General features: G+C 43.1%; 1 protein-coding gene across 9 annotated transcripts in view; it reads right to left on the reverse strand.

Annotated features, from left to right (window-relative positions):
• The window catches only part of slc12a7b (solute carrier family 12 member 7b), a 385,059-nt gene that overhangs the window by 97,440 nt on the left and 266,911 nt on the right, over window positions 1-20,708 (reverse strand). For all 9 annotated transcript variants that reach the window (XM_070880503.1, XM_070880502.1, XM_070880508.1 and 6 more), the window contains 2 exons: window positions 14,560-14,654; window positions 11,823-11,954 (listed from right to left, as the gene is read on the reverse strand). In XM_070880503.1, coding sequence (XP_070736604.1) covers window positions 11,823-11,954; window positions 14,560-14,654 — 227 coding nt within the window. The remainder of the gene's footprint in view (window positions 1-11,822; window positions 11,955-14,559; window positions 14,655-20,708) is intronic.

The raw sequence follows: 20,708 nt of genomic DNA on the forward strand, positions 1-20,708 counted from the left end.
ATCATCGAAAGTCATCATCGACAATAATGGACATCCTTTAACACCGTAACAGTGGCACACATGCCTCTGCGTCAGAAGGTTCTGGGTTCTCAAGTCCCACAGAATCTAGGCTGACGCTTCAGTGCAATACTGAGGGAGTGCTGCACTGTCGAAGGTGCCATTTTTCAGATGAGATATTAAAACGGAGGCCCCGCCCGGCCTCTCAGGTGGACGCAAAAGATTCCACTGCATTATTCGAAAAACAGGGATGTTCTTCCCAGTTTCCTGGCCAGTATTTATCCCTCAACCAACAACACCAAAAAAGATTATCTGGTTATGTCTCTCAGTGCTGTTTGTGGGACTTTGCTGTAAACATATTGGCTGCCAGGTTTCCCTACATTATAACAGTGACTGCACATCAAAAGTACTTCACTGTCTGTGAAGCATTTGGACATCTTGAAGTCGTGAAAGGCGCTATATAAATGCAAGTCTTTCTTTCTTGCTGCACAGCGGGTAATAGTTACAGTATAGAGACAGAAGATGATAAATGGAGTACAATGCAAATGTAGAACAATCTATTTTTGTTAGCTTTTTATCACTACATAGCTTGGTCTATTTATGGACACATTTCTTGGTAGCAATTAAATAGAAATGTTTTGTTATGGATGAGCCAGAGATACATTTTCCATTGAGCCAAGTGTGTATGTCGCTCCTAGAAAAATATTGGTATGGAACAAGACACTTCGGGTGCAGACATGTTTTATGTTGTTTTAGTGCAGCTCATCAGGCTGTTAGGAACACCGAGAGAGAAAGACAGTCAGTCAGTCCAAGAATGTTCAGTCAGTTAAAGTGTATGGTGCACAGTGAGACAGTCATAGCAGCCCAATTCATTATTTTATTTTGTCCTTCTCAACTGTCTGCAGTCTGACACGGTTGACCACTCCATCCATCTCCAACGCCGTCCAGCTGGCTGGGACTGCACTCGCTTGGTTCCATTCTTATCTATCCAATCCTAGCCAGAAAATCACCTGCAAATGGCTTCTCTTCCCACTTCCACATCATTACCTTTCGGGACCCCAAGGATCTATCTCTAAATTGTCAGACTACTTGTCCAACATCCAGTGCTGGATGAGCAGAAACTTTCTCCAATTAAATATTGGGAAGACTGAAGCCATTGTCTTTAGTCCCCACCACAAACCCTGCCCACTGACTCCATCCCTCTTCCTAGTATCTGTCTGAAGCTGAGCCAAACTGTTCGCAACCTTGGTGTCATATTTGACCCTGAAATGAGCTACCTACCACATATCCGCGGCTTAACTAAGACCGACTATTTCCATCTCCATAACATTGCCCATCTCCGCCCCTGCCTTCGCTCATATACTGCTGAAACCCTTATCCATGCCTTAGTTAACTCTAGACTTGACTATTCCAATGCACTTCTGGCTAGCCTCCCACATTCTACCCTATGTAAACTTGACGTCATTCAAAACTCGGCTACCATGTCCTAACTCGCACCAAGTCCTGGAACTCCTCCCCTAAACCTCTTTTTCTTCCTTTCAGACGCTCCTTAAAACCTACCTCTGAGAATGCTTTTGGTCATCTGCTGTCATTTATGTGGCTCAGCGTCAACTTTTTGTCTTGGAACACTCCTGTGAAATGCCTTGGGCTGTTTTACTACATTAAAGGCACTATATAACTACAAGTTATTGTTGTTGTTGAAGAAAAGAGAACATTACTTAGAGGAGAACAGCATTTTCATACACCACTTTCTGCAGTAAATGGAGCAACGGTCTTTGAGAGGGGAAAGCTGTGCTTATTCTGCTCACTTGCACTTCTAACAAACAGCCATTTTAAAAAGGTCTACATTCACCTGGGGTACAACAACAGGAAGTAGAAACTCCAGTTTGACCTCAACACAGAATTTAGGTTTAAAGACCTCCATGCAGTTATTCCACAGCCAACAAAACCCCGATTAAGTTCAGTGTTGACCTCTTGCCATCAGATTTAATTGCTTCAACAGCCAACAGGTTTTAAATCCGTTGAGGATCAAGAGCTGTAATTTTGAATGAGGGTGAATCGGATGCAATTATCCTCTCACTGGTAAATTGGATTGAAATGCGTATTCCAACTGATTTCTTGTGACATAGTGCATATTGTGACCAGCTCATCATAAGCAGCCAAAGTTCCATAGGAAACGATGTTTACAATCAAACTAGGTGATGTTTGTCGAGCCGAGGTGGGAGTGAGGTTGGGGGTGGGGGATCAGGAGGGGAAAGGAGGAAAGTGAATGCAGATGTGAAATCATGGTTGTAACCAACAGAGGGGATCAAAAAGGGATAGTTTTCAGATGGTGCACTGAGGACAGCTAAAAGTAGAGTCAACCAGAATCACGTTTCCCCAAAGAGTGACATTTCAGGGAACATGAAATCTGCTATGATTGAGAATTCCATTCTCCCACCCCTCACCATCTGTAAATAAGGTATTTTATTCCTGAATGAGCTGAGGGAGGAAACCGATATATTCCAGTGAGAAATAACGATTCTACGAGAAGGATGAACAATCCGTGGCTAAGTAAGGAAGTTAAGGATGGTATCAAATTGAAAACAATGGCATACAATCCTGGGAAGAACAGTGGAAGGCCAGAGGATTGGGAAATTTTTAGAAAGCAGCAAAGGACGACTAAAAATAGAGAGAAGATAGTTTATGAGAGTAAACTAGCAAGAAATATAAAAACAGACATTAAGAGCTTCTACAGGTATATAAAAAGGAAGAGAGTAGCTGAAGTAAACGTTGGTCCCTTAGAGGATGAGACTGGGGAATTAATAATGGGAAATAGGGAAATGGCAGAGACTTTGAACAAATATTTTGTGTCGGTCATCACGGTAAAAGACACTAAAAGCATCCCAAAAATTGATAATCAAGGGGCTATTATGTGGGGGGGGGGGGGGGGGGGGAAAGGGGACTTAAAACAATTATTGCCAGAGGCAAACTAATGGAATTGATGGAATTGAAGGTGGTAGACAAGTCGCCTGAACATGGCCTGCATCTAAGCGTCTTAAAAGAAGTGGCTGCAGAGATAGTGGATTCGCTGGTTGTAATCTACCAAAATTCCCTGGATTCTGGAGGTGTCCTAGCGGATTGGAAAACTGCAAATTTAACGCCTGTATTCAAGAAAGGAAGGAGACAGAAAACAGGAAACTATAGACCAGTTAGCCTAACATTTGTCATTGGGAAAATGCTGGAGTCCATTATTAAGGAGGCAGTAGCAGGACATTTAGAAAATCATAATGCAGTCAAGCAGAGTCAGCATGGTTTTATGAAAGGGAAATCGTGTTTGACAAATTTGCTGGAGTTCTTTGCCGATGTAACGAGCCGGGTGGATAAAGGGGAACCACTAGATGTCGTGCATTTGGATTTCCAGAAGGCATTCGATAAGGTGCCACATAAAAGGTTACTGCACAAGATAAGAGCTCATGAGGTTGTGGATAATATATTAGCATGGATAGAGGATTGGTTAACTAACAGGAAACAGAGAGTCGGGATAAATGGGTCATTTTCAGGTTGGCAAACAGTAACTAGTGGGGAGCCACAGGGATCAGTGCTGGGGCCTCAACTATTTACAATCTATATTAATGACTTGGATGAAGGGACAGAGTATAATGTAGCCAAATTTGCTGATGATACAAAGATAGGTGGGAAAGCAAGTTATGAGAAGGACACAAAAAATCTGCAAAGGAACACAGATAGGCTAAGTGAGTGTGCAAAACTTTGGCAGTAACTTCTTCACTCAGAATTGTGAACCTGTGGAATTCTCTACAACAGAAAGTTGTTGAGGCCAGTTTGTTAGATATATTCAAAAGAGAGTGAGATGTGGCTCTTACAGCTAAAGGGATCAAGGAGTATGGAGAGAAAGCTGGAATGAGGTTCTAATATTCTATTGAGTATAATGTGGGAAAATGTGCACTTTGTTAGGAAAAATAAAAAAACAAATTCTTATTTAAATGGGGAGAGATTATAAAATGCTGCGGTACAAAGGGACCTAGTGGTCCTTTTACATGAAACTCAAAAAGTTAGCACGCAGATACAGAACGTAATTAGGAAAGCAAATGGAACGTTGGCCTTTATTGCAGGGGGGATGGAGTATAAAACTAAGGAAGTCTTGCTACAACTGTACAGGGCATTGGTGAGACTACACCTGGAGTACTGCGTACAGTATTGGTCTCCTTATTTAAGGAGGGATATACTTGCATTGAAGGCAGTTCAGAGAAGGTTCACGAGGTTGATTCCTGAGATGGAGGGGTTGTCATATAAAGAAAGGTTGAGCAGGTTGGGCCTTTACTCATTGGAGTTCAGAAGAGTTCGAGATTATCTTATTGAAACATATAAGATAATGAGGGGGCTTGACAGGGTAGATGCAGAGAGGATGTTTCCTCTCGTGGGGGCACCTAGAACTAGGGAGCATAGTCTCAGAATAAGAGGTCACCCATTTAAAACAGAAATGAGGAAGAATTTCTTCTGAGGGTTGTGGATTTTTGGAATTCTCTACCTCAGAGAACTGTGGAGGCTGGGTCATTAAATATATTTGAGGTGGACATAGACAGATTTTTGAAGGATAAGGGAGTCAAAGGTTATGGGGAGAGAGCAGGGAAGTGGAGTTGAGAGCAAGATCAGATCATCCATGATCTCATCGAATGGCGGAGCAGGCTCGAGGGGCCAGATGGCCTACTCCTGCTATTTCTTATGTTCTTATTTAACATCGCCACCTCCAATAATACTGCACACACATCAGATACCAAGAGATGCCTGAAGCAGTTTTTCATGCCTTGTTGTCGGGAGGTAAACTGCCCCTTCTTACCATCACAGATACAAATCTGTGTTCCAATACTCTGGTACGTATATTACCTACATTCAAAAGGTCTTCCTCACTATTTCAACATAGCTCAGCTTCCACATGCTAAAGCCCAGATTGAACAAATCAATGGACATCATTACTTGACACTTTTCATGGGTGATTTTAACCTAACCCGCCCAGCAGAAAATTGGCACGATCAAATTGGTTGGCCATTTTACTTTCCATTGACTTCAAATATGCAGTGTCAGGGAGGTGTACAATGGTGTTCCCCGGGGTTGATATTAGGACCACTGCTCTTTTTGATGTATATTAATGACCTGGACTTGGATATACAAGGCATAATTTCAAAGTTTGCAGATGATAGGAAACTCAGAAATGAAGTAAACAGTGAGGAGGATAGTAACAGACTTTTGAAGGACACATGACAGATGAAATTTAATGCAGAGAAGTGTGAAGTGATACATTTTAGTAGGAAGAATGAGGAGAGGCAGTATAAACTAAATGGTACCATTTTGAAGGGGTGCAGGAACAGAGAGACCTGGGGGTATATGTACACAAATTTTTGAAGGTGGCAGGATACGTTGAGAAGGCTGTTAAAAAGCATTGGTCATCCTTGGCTTTATTAATAGAGGTATACAGTACAAAAGCAAGGAAGTTATGTTAAACTTTTATAAAACACTGGTTAGGCCTCAGTTGGAGTATTGTGTCCAATTCAGAATTGTTCTGACGAAAGGGCATCCACCTGAAATGTTAAACGCTGTTTCTCTCTCCACAGATGCTGTCTGATCTGCTGAATATTTCCAGCAATTTCTGTTTATAGTTCAGAGTTCCAGCACTCATCAAATTTCCAGCAACAAGACCCCAGGGTACCACTAACAATTTCGCAAATTACCCTGTACCTTCCAGAAAATACTTTTTCTACTTGTGAATCTGTAATACTGCAGTTGGAAGGTAGAGTGCACTATAGGGAAGTTCAACAACACTATCATCTGCAAAAAGGAGGACTAAAACATTTTCAGTAATGCCTTTGAATTGTATGTGTCTATTCATCACTTAGGAATTCCATCCAACTCATCACTGATGAAGATACTGAACAGGAGATGGGCAACCATGGGCACACGTCAGGTGATTGAACGGCATTAAACTAAGTACTGCATGTGGCCAACCCTTCAAGCAATAGCATTGCATTTCTCCACCAACAGTGGACGAGAAAATTGTGCATGACATTCAAGAAATACGTCTTGTTAAAGAAGTACAATGACCATGAGAAACCCCAAATTAATCTTAGTTACAGATAGTACACTGCAGGGAAGATGAGCAGATTCAGAAAGTTAAAAGACTTCTGTACTGAATGACTGTTTAACATAGAAAACAGAAAATAGGTGCAGGAGTAACATAGAAACATAGAAAATAGGTGCAGGAGCAGGCCATTCAGCCCTTCTAGCCTGCACCGCCATTCAATGAGTTCATGGCTGAACATGAAACTTCAGTACCCCCTTCCTGCTTTCTCGCCATACCCCTTGAGCCCCCGAGTAGTAAGGACTTCATCTAACTCCCTTTTGAATATATTTAGTGAATTGGCCTCAACTACTTTCTGTGGTAGAGAATTCCACAGGTTCACCACTCTCTGGGTGAAGAAGTTTCTCCTCATCTCGGTCCTAAATGGCTTACCCCTTATCCTTAGACTGTGACCCCTGGTTCTGGACTTCCCCAACATTGGGAACATTCTTCCTGCATCTAACCTGTCTAAGCCCATCAGAATTTTAAACGTTTCCATGAGGTCCCCTCTCATTCTTCTGAACTCCAGTGAATACAAGCCCAGTTGATCCAGTCTTTCTTGATAGGTCAGTCCCACCATCCCGGGAATCAGTCTGGTGAATCTTCGCTGCACTCCCTCAATAGCAAGAATGTCCTTCCTCAAGTTAGGAGACCAAAACTGTACACAATACTCCAGGTGTGGCCTCACCAAGGCCCTGTACAACTGTAGCAACACCTCCCTGCCCCTGTACTCAAATCCCCTCGCTATGAAGGCCAACATGCCATTTTCTTTTTAACCGCCTGCTGTACCTGCATGCTAACCTTCAATGACTGATGTACCATGACACCCAGGTCTCGTTGCACCTTCCCTTTTCCTAATCTGTCACCATTCAGATAATAGTCTGTCTCTCTGTTTTTACCACCAAAGTGGATAACCTCACATTTATCCACATTATACTTCATCTGCCACGCATTTGCCCACTCACCTAACCTATCCAAGTCACTCTGCAGCCTCATAGCATCCTCCTCGCAGCTCACACTGCCACCTAACTTAGTGTCATCCGCAAATTTGGAGATACATTTAATCCCCTCGTCTAAATCATTAATGTACAATGTAAACAGCTGGGGCCCCAGAACCTTGCGGTACCCCACTAGTCACTGCCTGCCATTCTGAAAAGTACCCATTTACTCCTACTCTTTGCTTCCTGTCTGACAACCAGTTCTCAATCCACGTCAGCACACTACCCCCAATCCCATGTGCTTTAACTTTGCACATTAATCTCTTGTGTGGGACCTTGTCGAAAGCCTTCTGAAAGTCCAAATATACCACATCAACTGGTTCTCCTTTGTCCACTTTACTGGAAACATCCTCAAAAAAATTCCAGAAGATTTGTCAAGCAAGATTTCCCTTTCACAAATCCATGCTGACTTGGACCCATCATGTCACCATTTTCCAAATGCACTGCTATGACATCCTTAATAAATTGATTCCATCATTTTACCCACTACTGAGGTCAGGCTGACCGGTCTATAATTCCGTGTTTTCTCTCTCCCTCCTTTTTTAAAAAGTGGGGTTACATTGGCTACCCTCCACTCGATAGGAACTGATCCAGAGTCAATGGAATGTTGGAAAATGACTGTCAATGCATCCGCTATTTCCAAGGCCACCTCCTTAAGTACTCTGGGATGCAGTCCATCAGGCCCTGGGGATTTATCGGCCTTCAATCCCATCAATTTCCCCCAACACAATTTCCCGACTAATAAAGATTTCCCTCAGTTCCTCCTCCTTACTAGACCCTCTGACCCCTTTTATATCCGGAAGGTTGTTTGTGTCCTCCTTAGTGAATACCGAACCAAAGTACTTGTTCAATTGGCCTGCCATTTCTTTGTTCCCCGTTATGACTTCACCTGATTCTGACTGCAGGGGACCTACGTTTGTCTTTACTAACCTTTTTCTCTTTACATATCTATAGAAACTTTTGCAATCCGCCTTAATGTTCCCTGCAAGCTTCTTCTTGTACTCCATTTTCCCTGCCCTAATCAAACCCTTTGTCCTCCTCTGCCGAGTTCTAAATTTCTCCCAGTCCCCGGGTTCGCTGCTATTTCTGGCCAATTTGTATGCCACTTCCTTGGCTTTAATACTATCCCTGATTTCCCTTGATAGCCACGGTTGAGCTACCTTCCCTTTTTTATTTTTACGCCAAACAGGAATGTACAATTGTTGTAATTCATCCATGCGGTCTCTAAATGTCTGCCATTGCCCATCCACAGTCAACCCCTTAAGTATCATTTGCCAATCTATCCTAGCCAATTCACGCCTCATACCTTCAAAGTTACCCTTCTTTAAGTTCTGGACCATGGTCTCTGAATTAACTGTTTCATTCTCCATCCTAATGCAGAATTCCACCATATTATGGTCACTCTTCCCCAAGGGGCCTCGCACAACAAGATTGCTAATTAATCCTCTCTCATTACACAACACCCAGTCTAAGATGGCCTCCCCCCTAGTTGGTTCCTCGACATATTGGTCGAGAAAACCATCCCTTATGCACTCCAGGAAATCCTCCTCCACCGTATTGCTTCCAGTTTGGCTAGCCCATTCGGCCCTTCGAGCCTGCACCACCATTCAGTATCATGGCTGATCATTCCCTCAGTACCTCTTTCCTGCTTTCTCTCCATACCCCTTGATCCCCTTAGCCGTAAGGGCCATATCGAACTCCCTCTTGAATATATCCAATGAACTGGCATCAACAACTCTCTGCGGCAGGGAATTCCACAGGTTAACAACTCTGAGTGAAGAGGTTTCTCCTCATCTCACTCCTAAATGGCCTGCCCCTTATCCTAAGATTGTGACCCCTGGTTCTGGACTTACCCAACATCGGGAACAATCTACCCGCATCTAACCTGTCCCATCCTGTCAGAAGCTTGTATGTTTCTATGAGATCCCCTCTCATCCTTCTAAACTCCAATGTATAAAGGCCCAGTTGATCCAGTCTCTCCTCATATGTCAGTCCAGCCATCCCGGCAATCAGTCTGGTGAATCTTCGCTGTACTCCTTCAATAGCAAGAACGTCCTTCCTCAGATTCGGAGACCAAAACAGAATACAATATTCCAGGTGAGGCCTCACCAAGGTCCTGTACAACTGCAATAAGACATCCCTGCTCCTATACTCAAATCCCTTAGCTATGAAGGCCAACATACCATTTGCCTTCTTCACTGCCTGCTGTACCTGCATGCAAACTTTCAATGACTGATGAACCATGACACCCAGGTCTTGTTGCACCTCCCCTTTTCCTAATCTGCCAGCATTCAGATAATATTCTGTCTTCGCGTTTTTGCCCCCAAAGTGGATAACCTCTCATTTATCCACATTATACTGCATCTGCCATGCATTTGCCCACTCACCTAACCTGTGTAAGTCACTCTGCAGCCTCTTAGCGTCCCCCTCACAGCTCACGCCGCCATCCAGTTTAGTGTCATCTGCAAACTTGGAGATATTACACTCAATTCCTTCATCCAAATCATTAATGTATATTGTAAAGAGCTGGGGTCCCAGCACTGAGCCCTGCGGCACTCCACTAGTCACTGCCTGCCATTCTGAAAAGGACCTGTTTATCCATACACTCTGCTTCCTGTCTGCAAACCATTTCTCTATCCATGTCAGCATATTATCCCCAATACCATGTGCTTTGATTTTGCACACCAATCTCTTGTGTGGGACCTTGTCAAAAGCCTTTTGAAAGTTCAAATACACCACATCCACTGGTTCTCCCTTGTCCACTCTACTAGTTACATCCTCAAAAAATTCCAGAAGATTTGTCAATCATGATTTCCCCTTCATAAATCCTTGCTGACTTGGACCGATCCTGTCACTGCTTTCCAAATGTGCTGCTATTTCATCCTTAATAATTGATTCCAACATTTTCCCCACCACTGATGTCAGGCTATAATTACCCGCTTTCTCTCTCCCTCCCTTTTTAAAAAGTGTTGTTACATTAGCTACCCTCCAGTCCATAGGAACTGATCCAGAGTCGATAGACTGTTGGAAAATGATCACCAATGCATCTACTATTTCTAGAGCCACTTCCTTAAGTACTCTGGGATGCAGACTATCAGGCCCCGGGGATTTAGCGGCCTTCAACCCCATCAATTTCCCACCTAATAAGGATATCCTTCAGTTCCTCCTTCTCACTGGACCCTCAGTCCCTAGTAGTTCCGGAAGGTTATTTGTGTCTTCCTTCGTGAAGACAGAACCAAAGTATTTGTTCAATTGGTCTGCCATTTCTTTGTTGCCCATTATAAATTCACCTGAATCCGACTGCAAGGGACCTACACTAATCTTTTTCACTTCACTTCACATATCTATCGAAGCTTTTGCAGTCAGAATTTATGTTCCCGGCAAGCTTCTTCTCGTACTCTATTTCCCCCCTCTTAATTAAACGCTTTGTCCTCCCCTGCTGAATTCTAAATTTCTCCCAGTCCTCAGGTTTGATGCTTTTTCTGGCCAATTTATATGCCTCTTCCTTGGATTTAACACTATCCTTAATTTCTCTTGTTAGCCACGGTTGAGCCACCTTCCCCATTTTATTTTTACTCCAGATAGGGATGTACAATTGCTGAAGTTCATCCATGTGATCTTTAAATGTTTGCCATTGCCTATCCACCATCAACCCTTTAAGAATCATTTGCCAGTCTATTCTAGCCAATTCACGCCTCAAACCATCAGTTACCTTTCTTTAAGTTCAGGACACTAGTTTCTGAATTAACTGTGTCACTCTCCATCCTAATAAAGAATTTTACCATGTTATGGTCACTCTTCCCCAAGGGGTCTCGCACAACAAGATTGCTAATTAGTCCTTTCTCATTGCACATCACCCAGTCTAGGATGGCCAGCTCCCTGGTTGGTTCCTCGACATATTGGTCTAGAAAACCATCCCTAATTCCCTAATACACTCCAGGAACTCCTCCTCCACCGCATTGCTACCAGTTTGGTTAGCCCAATCAATATGTAGATTAAAGTTGTCCATGATAACTGCTGTACCTTTATTGCATGCATCCCTAATTTCTTGTTTGATGCTGTCCCCAACCTTACTACTACTGTTTGTTTCTGAATTTTTCTCCTTGAGCTTTTTTTATTCTTGGTGGGCAGTGTCCATCCTTAAATCTTCAGTGGCCTTTGCTGGAATGGAAGGGCATTTGAGAATCAGAAGCCATGCCTTGCAGGGAATCAATCGATTAAATCTATTGGGAGACAGATGCCATGCATCAAATCCTCTCAGACTTCGAGACAAGATTTTCTGGTTCCATACACCGACATAGCAGAACATCTGTTAAACTGTTGCTGTTTATAACTCATCTCACAAGACACGTCGCATGACCCATGACCATCAGATATTTTGCTTGGTCAAGATAAATAGCCTGACCAAGCCTTTCAAGCTTTGCTTTTGTGACCATGGTGCATTCTGAACTCTCTGTAGGAAATTGCAGCATTAGTCACCCCTAATTGGTTACCAAATTCATCTATGCATCCACTGCTTCAAGTTTTTAAAATATAAAAATTTTCCTGACGCCTGAAAAAGCACAATGGCAAACTGGATCATTTTCCCATGAATAGAATTTTATTCAGGTGGAGTCATTACTGGGTAGGCTGCTAGGCAGCAACAGTTCTCGGCTATCGCACAAACCAATGTATCAGCATCGTGAAATCCCCTCATGTAGACTCAGCACATTTACCTTAATTTCCTTCTTTTTCGGCTCCTCGTTATTTTCTGCCTCCTCATGTTCTCGGACACCCTGGGTAAGGTTGGTGTAGTTTGCCAATCTGTTAAGCAAGGAAGAGACCATAGGGTTCCTGTCCATTTCCTCCTGTGGACCAAGATCAGAATGATCACCTTCATTTTTTCCTCAACAAACAGCACATGGCATTTACACAATACAAGAGAATAGCATCAGTGCAGGAAAGAGGATGAACAGAACCAATATGGTCCAGTACTCCCTAGTCAAATCCCACCTTCTGTCACGCGGATTGGATGGTGGCTTGGGGGAACTCTGCAGACTCTTGGCTGGAGAGAGCTGGCATCAAGGCGAGGGAAAACAATAGAAGCAACACAAATATAGATTGCATGAAACATATTTACAACACATGAGGTCAAAGAATGTTTCTCTGTAGCTTGGAAGAGATGTATAAATGGCTGCTCAATAACAGCACGTGTAATTTCCTATTGCGAAGTTAATGAGGTCATAATATTCCCTCTCAATTCATTACACTTCAGAATGGACATTATCTACAGGATGGAGGGTGTACAGCATGATAAGTTTACATACAGTTTCCATTATAAATGTGGACATGTGAATTTGCAAAGGAACATAAAAAATGAGGGCAGAATGCATGACTTTGAAATGAGGTCTAAATCATGTCCAATTATCCCTAGCCCTCTTTCACCTGAAGACTACACTTGACTCTCCCATCTACAACACAATGGGAGATTAACTAGGTTCATTCACATTGGGCTGGATTTTGGGCTTTTCTGTTTTCGGGGTAGGAAAATTACTGGGCGGGAATAGTCTGCGCTTTGGTAAGGAAGTTTCGGCATCTGGACCCTGCGCCAGGAGGCGCAGTGCGAAGGGAGGTGTTGTACACTTTATGGTGCAAAAATGGGAAACTCGTGGACTAAACTGCTGGGCCGTGTGCGCTCTGAGAGAGGCCTGGAGGGGGGGAACCTTAAAAAAAACACAAACATTCCCAAAACATTGCCCACGCCACGACAACACAAATTGCTGAAAAAAACTAAGCGAACAAACACTCGCATTTACCGTTGGAGTATTTTACCTTCCTCGCCGCCGCAGGCTGTGCTGGACCGCATCGATTTCCCAGGCGGTCACTGCAGGCACACTTCCGAACAGACGGATCGGGCAAAAGGCCAAAGTACTGCCGGTGTCGCAATGAGAGGCGTTGCACACCCGGCACAGCTTTTCCCGGCATTGCTACTCAGCACCGCCGCAAAAACAGACCAGAGGATCGTGAAGGGGCGCAGGAGACCTGAACACCACCTTTCACACCGCCCTGCGGAGCGCAAAGGACCAGAAAATCCAGCCCAATTTCTTTTTGATCATTTAAATTATTAATGTGAATCTCAGGAGAAAAGTCACCGAGTAATGATGTTTTCTTTAACTAGCATTCAACGTCTCTCATCAGTGACTCAAGAGCATGCTCCAGGGGCTGCTCTTCACAAGTGACTGTTGCCGGGGGTGGGAGGGGAGGCAAGTCAAAAGCTGTCATTCCCTGGTCCTTCCAATATCCACACCGGCACGTCCCAGCAGGAGTGGCAGCTATTAATCACATGCAGAAACCCTACTTATTTGGTTGCTCCCATTGGGTCACTGGAGGCCAATCACTACATGGACTGGCCAAGATCACATAATTCAACACCAATCAGGCATTGCATGTGGGACCTTCTTATATGGCTGAACTCAACGCTGGACACTGCATTTAACAGATGAATCATCAAGGGAGCTCACAATCCAGCCATGCTTTGGCAGTAGAATCTTAAGCAGTGAATGTTCATTTGCATTTTGGCAGGATTCCATCCGGAACCTGTAACAGCGACTGTCGTCGTCTGCAGGACTGAGGGTGCAATGATTGTTGGGTAGGACCACCACAAGCTTCCGAGGGCAAGAAATGCTGGCCCTGCAAGTGACTTACACATCAAGAGAATCAATTTTTTTTTAAATTACGTTTGAATCCAAGGCTAGATTTTCAACTTGTCACCCGGGTATAAAACTGGCATTGTGGATTAGCGGCCCATTATGGAAATGAAAAATCGTGCGTTTCCACAACACCTGTGCAGCAGATTCAAATTCTATCGCAGACTCCATCATTTCAACCCATGCAAAACATTAACCCATCATTCGCAGATTTAGATTACCTGCATTTTCCAGTTTTTTTGTCGCATTTGCAGTTATTCCTCTCTTTTTACAGTACAAAACTTTCACAGTATCCCAACAAGCACCCATTCACCCATCACTGGCTGGCTGATCAACATTGCCTCTTGGTCAAGCAATGCCTTGCCTTTTAAAATTCTCATCCTTGTTTTCGAATCTCTCCATGGCCTCGCCTTTCCCGATCTCTAACTTTCTCAACCTGTCAAGAACTGCGCTCATCCAATTTTGGCCCCTTGCGCATCATCGATTTTATCGCTCCGCCACTGGCGGTCATACCTTCAGTTGCCTAGGCCCCAGGCTCTGGAATTCCCTCCCTAAATCACGCCACCTAACCCTCTCCTCCCTTAAGTCACTTCTTAAAACCTACATCTTTGTTACCTGTGCTAATATCCCCTTATTTGGCTCACCATCACGTTTGTCTGATTACACTCCTGTGAAGCGCCTAGAGACGTTTTACTACGTTAAAGATGCTATACAAATATAAGTTGCTGTACATTAAAGTAGTATGCAACAAAAGGAGACAATTTACCTCAAAAAGCGCCAGGTTTTTCCCATCATACAGGATTCCTTTGTCGATGTCTGTGTTGTTGATAAAAGGACTGCTTTCTTTGGGAATGCCATCTCCTAGTTTAAATAAAATAAATCCATTAGTGTTTGAGGCATTAAAAAGAGTGCAACTATGTTGATCATTTAATGATGCATGGATCCTGCTGATAAATAGAACATTATTAGTGTATTATTACAGTGAATGGCTAATTATTGCAGAGCTAATTCACTTGAAATTATTTTATATATTTTCTTCAAAATTACAATTCTTATTTGGCTATGTACGGTTAAATGGTATTACTAGCAATCCTCCCATAAACAATCTGCCTTAGAAGGTGTACAGCTCTTATAATACAATTCCATGTTTCCCATTACCTTCTGAAATGCGTATATGAGCAATTCACAGTGACTACTGAGAAGCTAGTGTTGATTCAAATACTGAAACATATCATTCTCAACTCATTACTATAGTCCATTAAATGCGGCAGGGCCTCACTGTGAAATGGAGTATTTGGTCAGGCTTCAGCCAATACCTCCCCATAGGAAAACGAAAGCTCATTTAGCCGGATTATATTGAGTTGGAGAGAGGGAGAGCAGAACTGCTGTTAACACTAATGATCCCTATTTTCTGTCTCTTTGTCAAATACATATATAATAAACACATTTATCGTACATTATCCAGTGTTGGCATGCAAACTGATCCTACGGTTCACATATTTCCTACATGATGCACTCGCTTTTCTCAATGTCCAAATACCGCTGGAGAGGAATCTTCCTCCAATTTGCTGTCACTATAGTTACCACCTTTTGCCATTTCCCATTGGGAAAGGGCAGAATCGAGCGGTGACTGGGTTGTAATTGCAGCTCGAATTCTGCCGGTTTTTATTTTACATTGAAAGTTCACTGAAACCCTTAATTAGCAGCTCCACATCCTAAAACATAAGTAGGTGGGGGAAAATAGACTCAATTTAAAAAAAAATGGTGTCAGGTTTACATTTCAAATAAATTCCTGACAGCTCATTCAAAAATACGGGTCTGTATGTGGTAGAGTTCCAATCTATCCAGTTTTGACACAAAGCTTGGAAGCATTAAAATACAACAGTGTTCCAGCTTAGCGCAAAGGTTATAGCCTCTCAAGAGTCAGATGGCTGTGGGCTCAGGTCCCACTCCAGGACTTGAGCATATCATCTTGGTCAATCCTCCTTCAGTGCTGCAGTGGAGATCCCATCTTCTGGATGAGACATTAAACATTAAACAGAGGACCCATCTTCCCTATGGCACTATTTGAAGAAGAGCAGCGGAGCTGCCCTGGTCAACATTTATGCCTCAACCAACTCCGCAAACAGCTTAATAAGTCATTTATCTCATTGCTGTTTGTTGAATCTTGCAGTGTGCAATTTGGCTCCTACTTTTCCTTACACTTCAATCGTACTTTGTTCGCTGTGAAGTGCTTTGGAATGTCGTGAGGTCATGAAAGCTACCATACAAATGCAAGTTCTTTATTTCTTTCATTTATCTCACTGCTGTGTGTGGGACCTTGCGGTGTACAAAATGGCTGCCACATTTGCCAATATGAGTGACTCGACTTCAAAAGTAATGAATTGGCTGCGAACTGTTTTGGGATGCCCAAGGGTGTGAAAGGCCATATAAATGCATTCTTTTTCTGAACAACCTACCGAGTCTCCTTAATCTTTTAAGTTAAAACTCTAGAGATTGACAGAGTTAAATTTAGCTCAAAACAAAGTGTCTTACCCCTCCCAACTCTAACTAAATGGCCTTGCGGATGACTCCATTCGACTACGGAGCACCCATAATTGTATTTCCCTGCTTTCATTCTGCAACACATCAGCAACCTTCTTCCCTTGGTTTCCCCAGTAGGAAGTGAGATCACCAGGCAAAGGAGAAAGACAACAGCGTGATTTCAAAATGGTGCCAATAAGTGGCCGCAGAACAAAGGATGACATACATTTAAAAAAGATTGAAAGTATAATTTGAGCTGACTAAAATCATTCTCAAACAAACTATATACTGTGAAAATGGAACAAGCTATAAATAAAAATGACAAGAGTCAGAGTCTGGAGTGAAATAAATTCAGTTTAATGCAATGGGTTGGCACACTGTACTTTCACCTCAAGGCCTTTGGTTCGAATCCAGGACGGACTGATGTAAGACTTTCTTAGTCTATGAAAGGTCTTTGAGTAGTCTTGATCCAGCTTCCAATAATTGCAAGGCCACAGTACAAAACTGCAGGATTAAATCACTACCATTATTTTCCAAAATCTTTTCTCCAAAAAGAGGTCACAAATTATAAATAAAATGGAATTGGGTGCTGCTGAATCAAATCATTAGTCTGGACTTTAAAAGTGAAGAAAGAATGAATTTGTATTTTTATAGATAATCTGTTTTAGGTGCTGGTTGAGGGATAAATATTGTGCAAGACATAAGGGAGAACTCCCCAGTTCTTCTTCGAATAGTGCCGTGGATCTTTTACTCCCATCTGTGGGTGCAAACCAGGCCCTGGCTTAATATCTCATCTGAAAGATGACACTCTCCCGACAGTGCAGCACTCCATCAGTACCGCACTGGAGTACGTGCTCAAGTCTCTGGAGTGGGACTTGAAGCCACAATCTTCTTGCTAGGTGGAGAATGCTGCCTACTGAGCCACGGCTGACACTTGGGAGTCAGCAGCTCTTGGAGATGATTTGTAGCCAAGGGAAATGTGGGAACTCACACACCATCATGACTTGTGTGCATAATCACCATTCCTTTATCACTGTTGCCTCAATATTTTGGAATCTCAACACCAGCATGAAAGCATCTTCACCACAAGGACTGCAGCGGTTTAAGGCGGCTCGCCAACATCTCATCGGCCTTGCCCACATCCCATAGGCAATTTTAAAACCGTGGTTTCATAGTTAACATTTAAAGAAAAGAAGTTAGTAAGGAAAAAAATGAATTAAAAATAAAAAGAGGAAAATGGGCAAAGGAAAGGCAGAACACGCAAAAAAAAAAACATTTTTTAAGTCTAAATAGAATTATATAGATACAATTTCACAGCACAGTAACAGGCCATTCAGCCCAACTGGTCTATGCTGGTGTTTAAGCTCCACATGAGCCTCCTCCCACCCTACTTCATCTAACCCAATCAGCATATCCTTCTATTACTTTCTCCCACATGTACTTATCTAGCTTCTCCTTAAATGCGTCTACACTATTCGCCTCAACAACCACTTGTGGTAGCGAGTTCCACATTCTCATCACTCTCTGGATAAAGAAGTTTTGTCCGAGTTCCTTATTGGATTATTTTGTGCTCTTAAGAGTTGATGTTGCAATAATACTGCGTATAACTATTATATTGAGCCTTATTTCAGCATTAGTGTTTGAGGTTAAAAAAAGACCCAGCCAGAGGGTTCTTTTAACAAACTGGCAGTTAAATCTCTGAACCATCTGAAACTAGTAGGGGAGGTTCCTGCTTACAGGTCTTTGTTCTCTCCACACTTCAAGTCAGGTGACTTTGTAGACTGGCCAAGGCAGAGAACGTTGGGCTATTCATTACACCTTTCAAAAGGGAAATGTTCAAGGGTGAGCAACTGTGCCCAAAGGCCTCTGCAGGGGTTCCCGATTTCACTTTTCCCCAGTGTAGCTCTCGAGAATGAACACTACTTCAGTGTGCCATTTTGGATGGTCCATTTTCTTTCACACCACCTGTAAATGTTTCTGCTATCATCTTCTATCCTCCCATCCGCCACCCCCTCCCCACCATCCCAACTTAAAGTGTTCTCCAGATGTGGGAGACGCTGGCAAGGATGGAATTTATTGTCTATCCCTAGTTACTGTGAGTAAGTGGAGGTGGGCCTTCTCCTTGAACCACTGTAGTCCATGTGCTGATGGTGCTCCCACAATGGGAAGAGGTAGGAAATCCCAGGATACTAACCCAGTGCCACTGAAGGAAAGACAAGTTAGGATAGTGTACAACTTGGAACGGAACTTGGAAGTGGTTACTTTTCTCCCACCCTTTCTCCTCTCCCTCCCTCTTCTTCCCATTTCTTTGTCTTCCCACAAATGTTAATCTAGTAATTTTCCAGAGGCGAATAATGCTTATTTTAAAAATACATACATAAATTATATAGAAAGAAACTGGCCATTATTTATGCCGGTATTTATGTTCCACACAAGCCTCCCCCCCATGATACTTCATCTAACCTTGTCAACATAATCCTTCTATTCCTTTCTCCCTCATGTACTTGTCTAGGTTCCCCTTAAATGCATCTCTGCTATTCGCCATGACCACTCCATTGTTTTAAAAATATATATATATATATGTATATAGGTGCTAAGTATTCTCTCCGGTGCAACAAAGTCAATCACCTACTTAAAATAAATGAAATTTGAGATCAGAAGATACCACAATACAAACTCTCCCTCTCCCAATCATTACAATACTGATTACACTTCAAAAGTACTTCATTGGCTGTAAAGCGTTTTGGGACCATCTTGTAAAACTCTACTGTACACTTTCTTTGAAAAAATGTATTTCCTGTTCATCAAGAAAATCAAATCCACAGTCACGAACAAAGGCATTCCAGGAACTCAGCCAAGATTTAATGGTTCTGTTGATTGTGTTTCGGGTCAATTTCTAGCTCAACGGTCCACAGGGTCAGCTGGAGGCAAGGCCAGTTTCTCGCTGACCTGTATTGGCTCCCGGTCTGGCAGCGTCTCAATTTTAAAATTCTCATCCTGGTTTTCAAATCACTCCAGGGCCTTGCCCCTCCCTATCTCCGTTAACCTCCTCCAGCCCCACAACCCTCAATCTGCCCTCCTCCAATTCTGGCCTCTGGTGCATCCCCGATTTTAAATCACTCCACCATTGGCGGTCGCACTTTCCACTGCCTAAGCCCTAAAGCTCTAGAATTCCCTCCCTAAACCTCCCCACCTCTTAAGGTGCTCCTTAAATTCTACCTCTTTGACCAAGCTTTTGGCCATCTTAATGTCCTAATATTCCCTTATGTGCTCAGTGTCAAATTTTGTTTGGTAACATTCCTGTGAAATGCCTAGGGACGTTCTACTACATTAAAAGGAACTAAATAAATGCAAGTAGCGGTTGTTTACTAATCATCAATGGTACTATTCATACTTTCTGCGAATATGATGCATTTAGACGGAAGCTAGATAAGTACAAGAGGGAGGAAGGAATAGAAGGATAGGTTAACAGAGTTAGATGAAGTATATAGAATGGGAGCAGGCTCGTGTGGAGCACAAACACCAGCTTAGACCAGTTGGGCCAAATGGCCTGTTCCCGTGTTGTAGACTTCACCATGAATCCCAATTTAGTCTTTTCAAAACAGCCACAAACAAACCTTTATTTTAACTTAAGAAAAATACCGAGTATGTTGGAAATCTGAAAAAAACCCAGAAAAAGCTGGAAACACTCAGCGGGTCTGGCAACTACGTTTCAGGTCGATGTCCTAATGAAAGGTCATCGACCTGAAATGTTAGCTCGGTTTCTCTTTCCACAGGTGCTGCCTGACCCGCTGAGCATTTCCAGCATTTTCTGCTTTTAATTCAGTTCAGCTTACTTGCTAATTAGTCTTGGGCTGTAGCACAAAACAGTAAATTGGCATCCCATAGGAAATAGGAACAGGAGTAGGCCATACGGCTCATCGAGCCTGCTCCAACATTCACTAAGATCATGGCCGATTTGATCATGGACTCAGTTCCACTTCCCCACCCGCTCCCCATAACCCCTTATCGTTTAAGAAACTGTCTATTTCTGTCTTAAATTTATTCAATGTCCCAGCTTCCATAGCTCATAGAACCCAAATTCGGCCCTCCGGTTTTTTTCCGCGTACCTCCGAGCCCCCCGTCGACTTTTTAACCACAAAAGCTGTGTCGAAAAAACTCCCTGCGATCATGGCCGATTCGTGGGCCATCTGTGGAGCTGGCGTGGCGTACAATGAAGAGGGGGGCGGAGCTAGGTCCCGGCGCTGAAAACAGTGCCGGGACCTCTGCACATGCGCGCTAGAGTCTGCGTGCATGTGCAGTAGCTCTTGGCAGGCCGTTTCGGCATATGCACGCTGCAGGCTGTGTGGGAGGGGCCGAAGCACGCCGTCCCTAGCCCTGGCCGAATTGTCT

Source organism: Pristiophorus japonicus, chromosome 5, assembly GCF_044704955.1.
Source record: "Pristiophorus japonicus isolate sPriJap1 chromosome 5, sPriJap1.hap1, whole genome shotgun sequence".
Classification (NCBI taxonomy): domain Eukaryota; kingdom Metazoa; phylum Chordata; class Chondrichthyes; family Pristiophoridae; genus Pristiophorus; species Pristiophorus japonicus.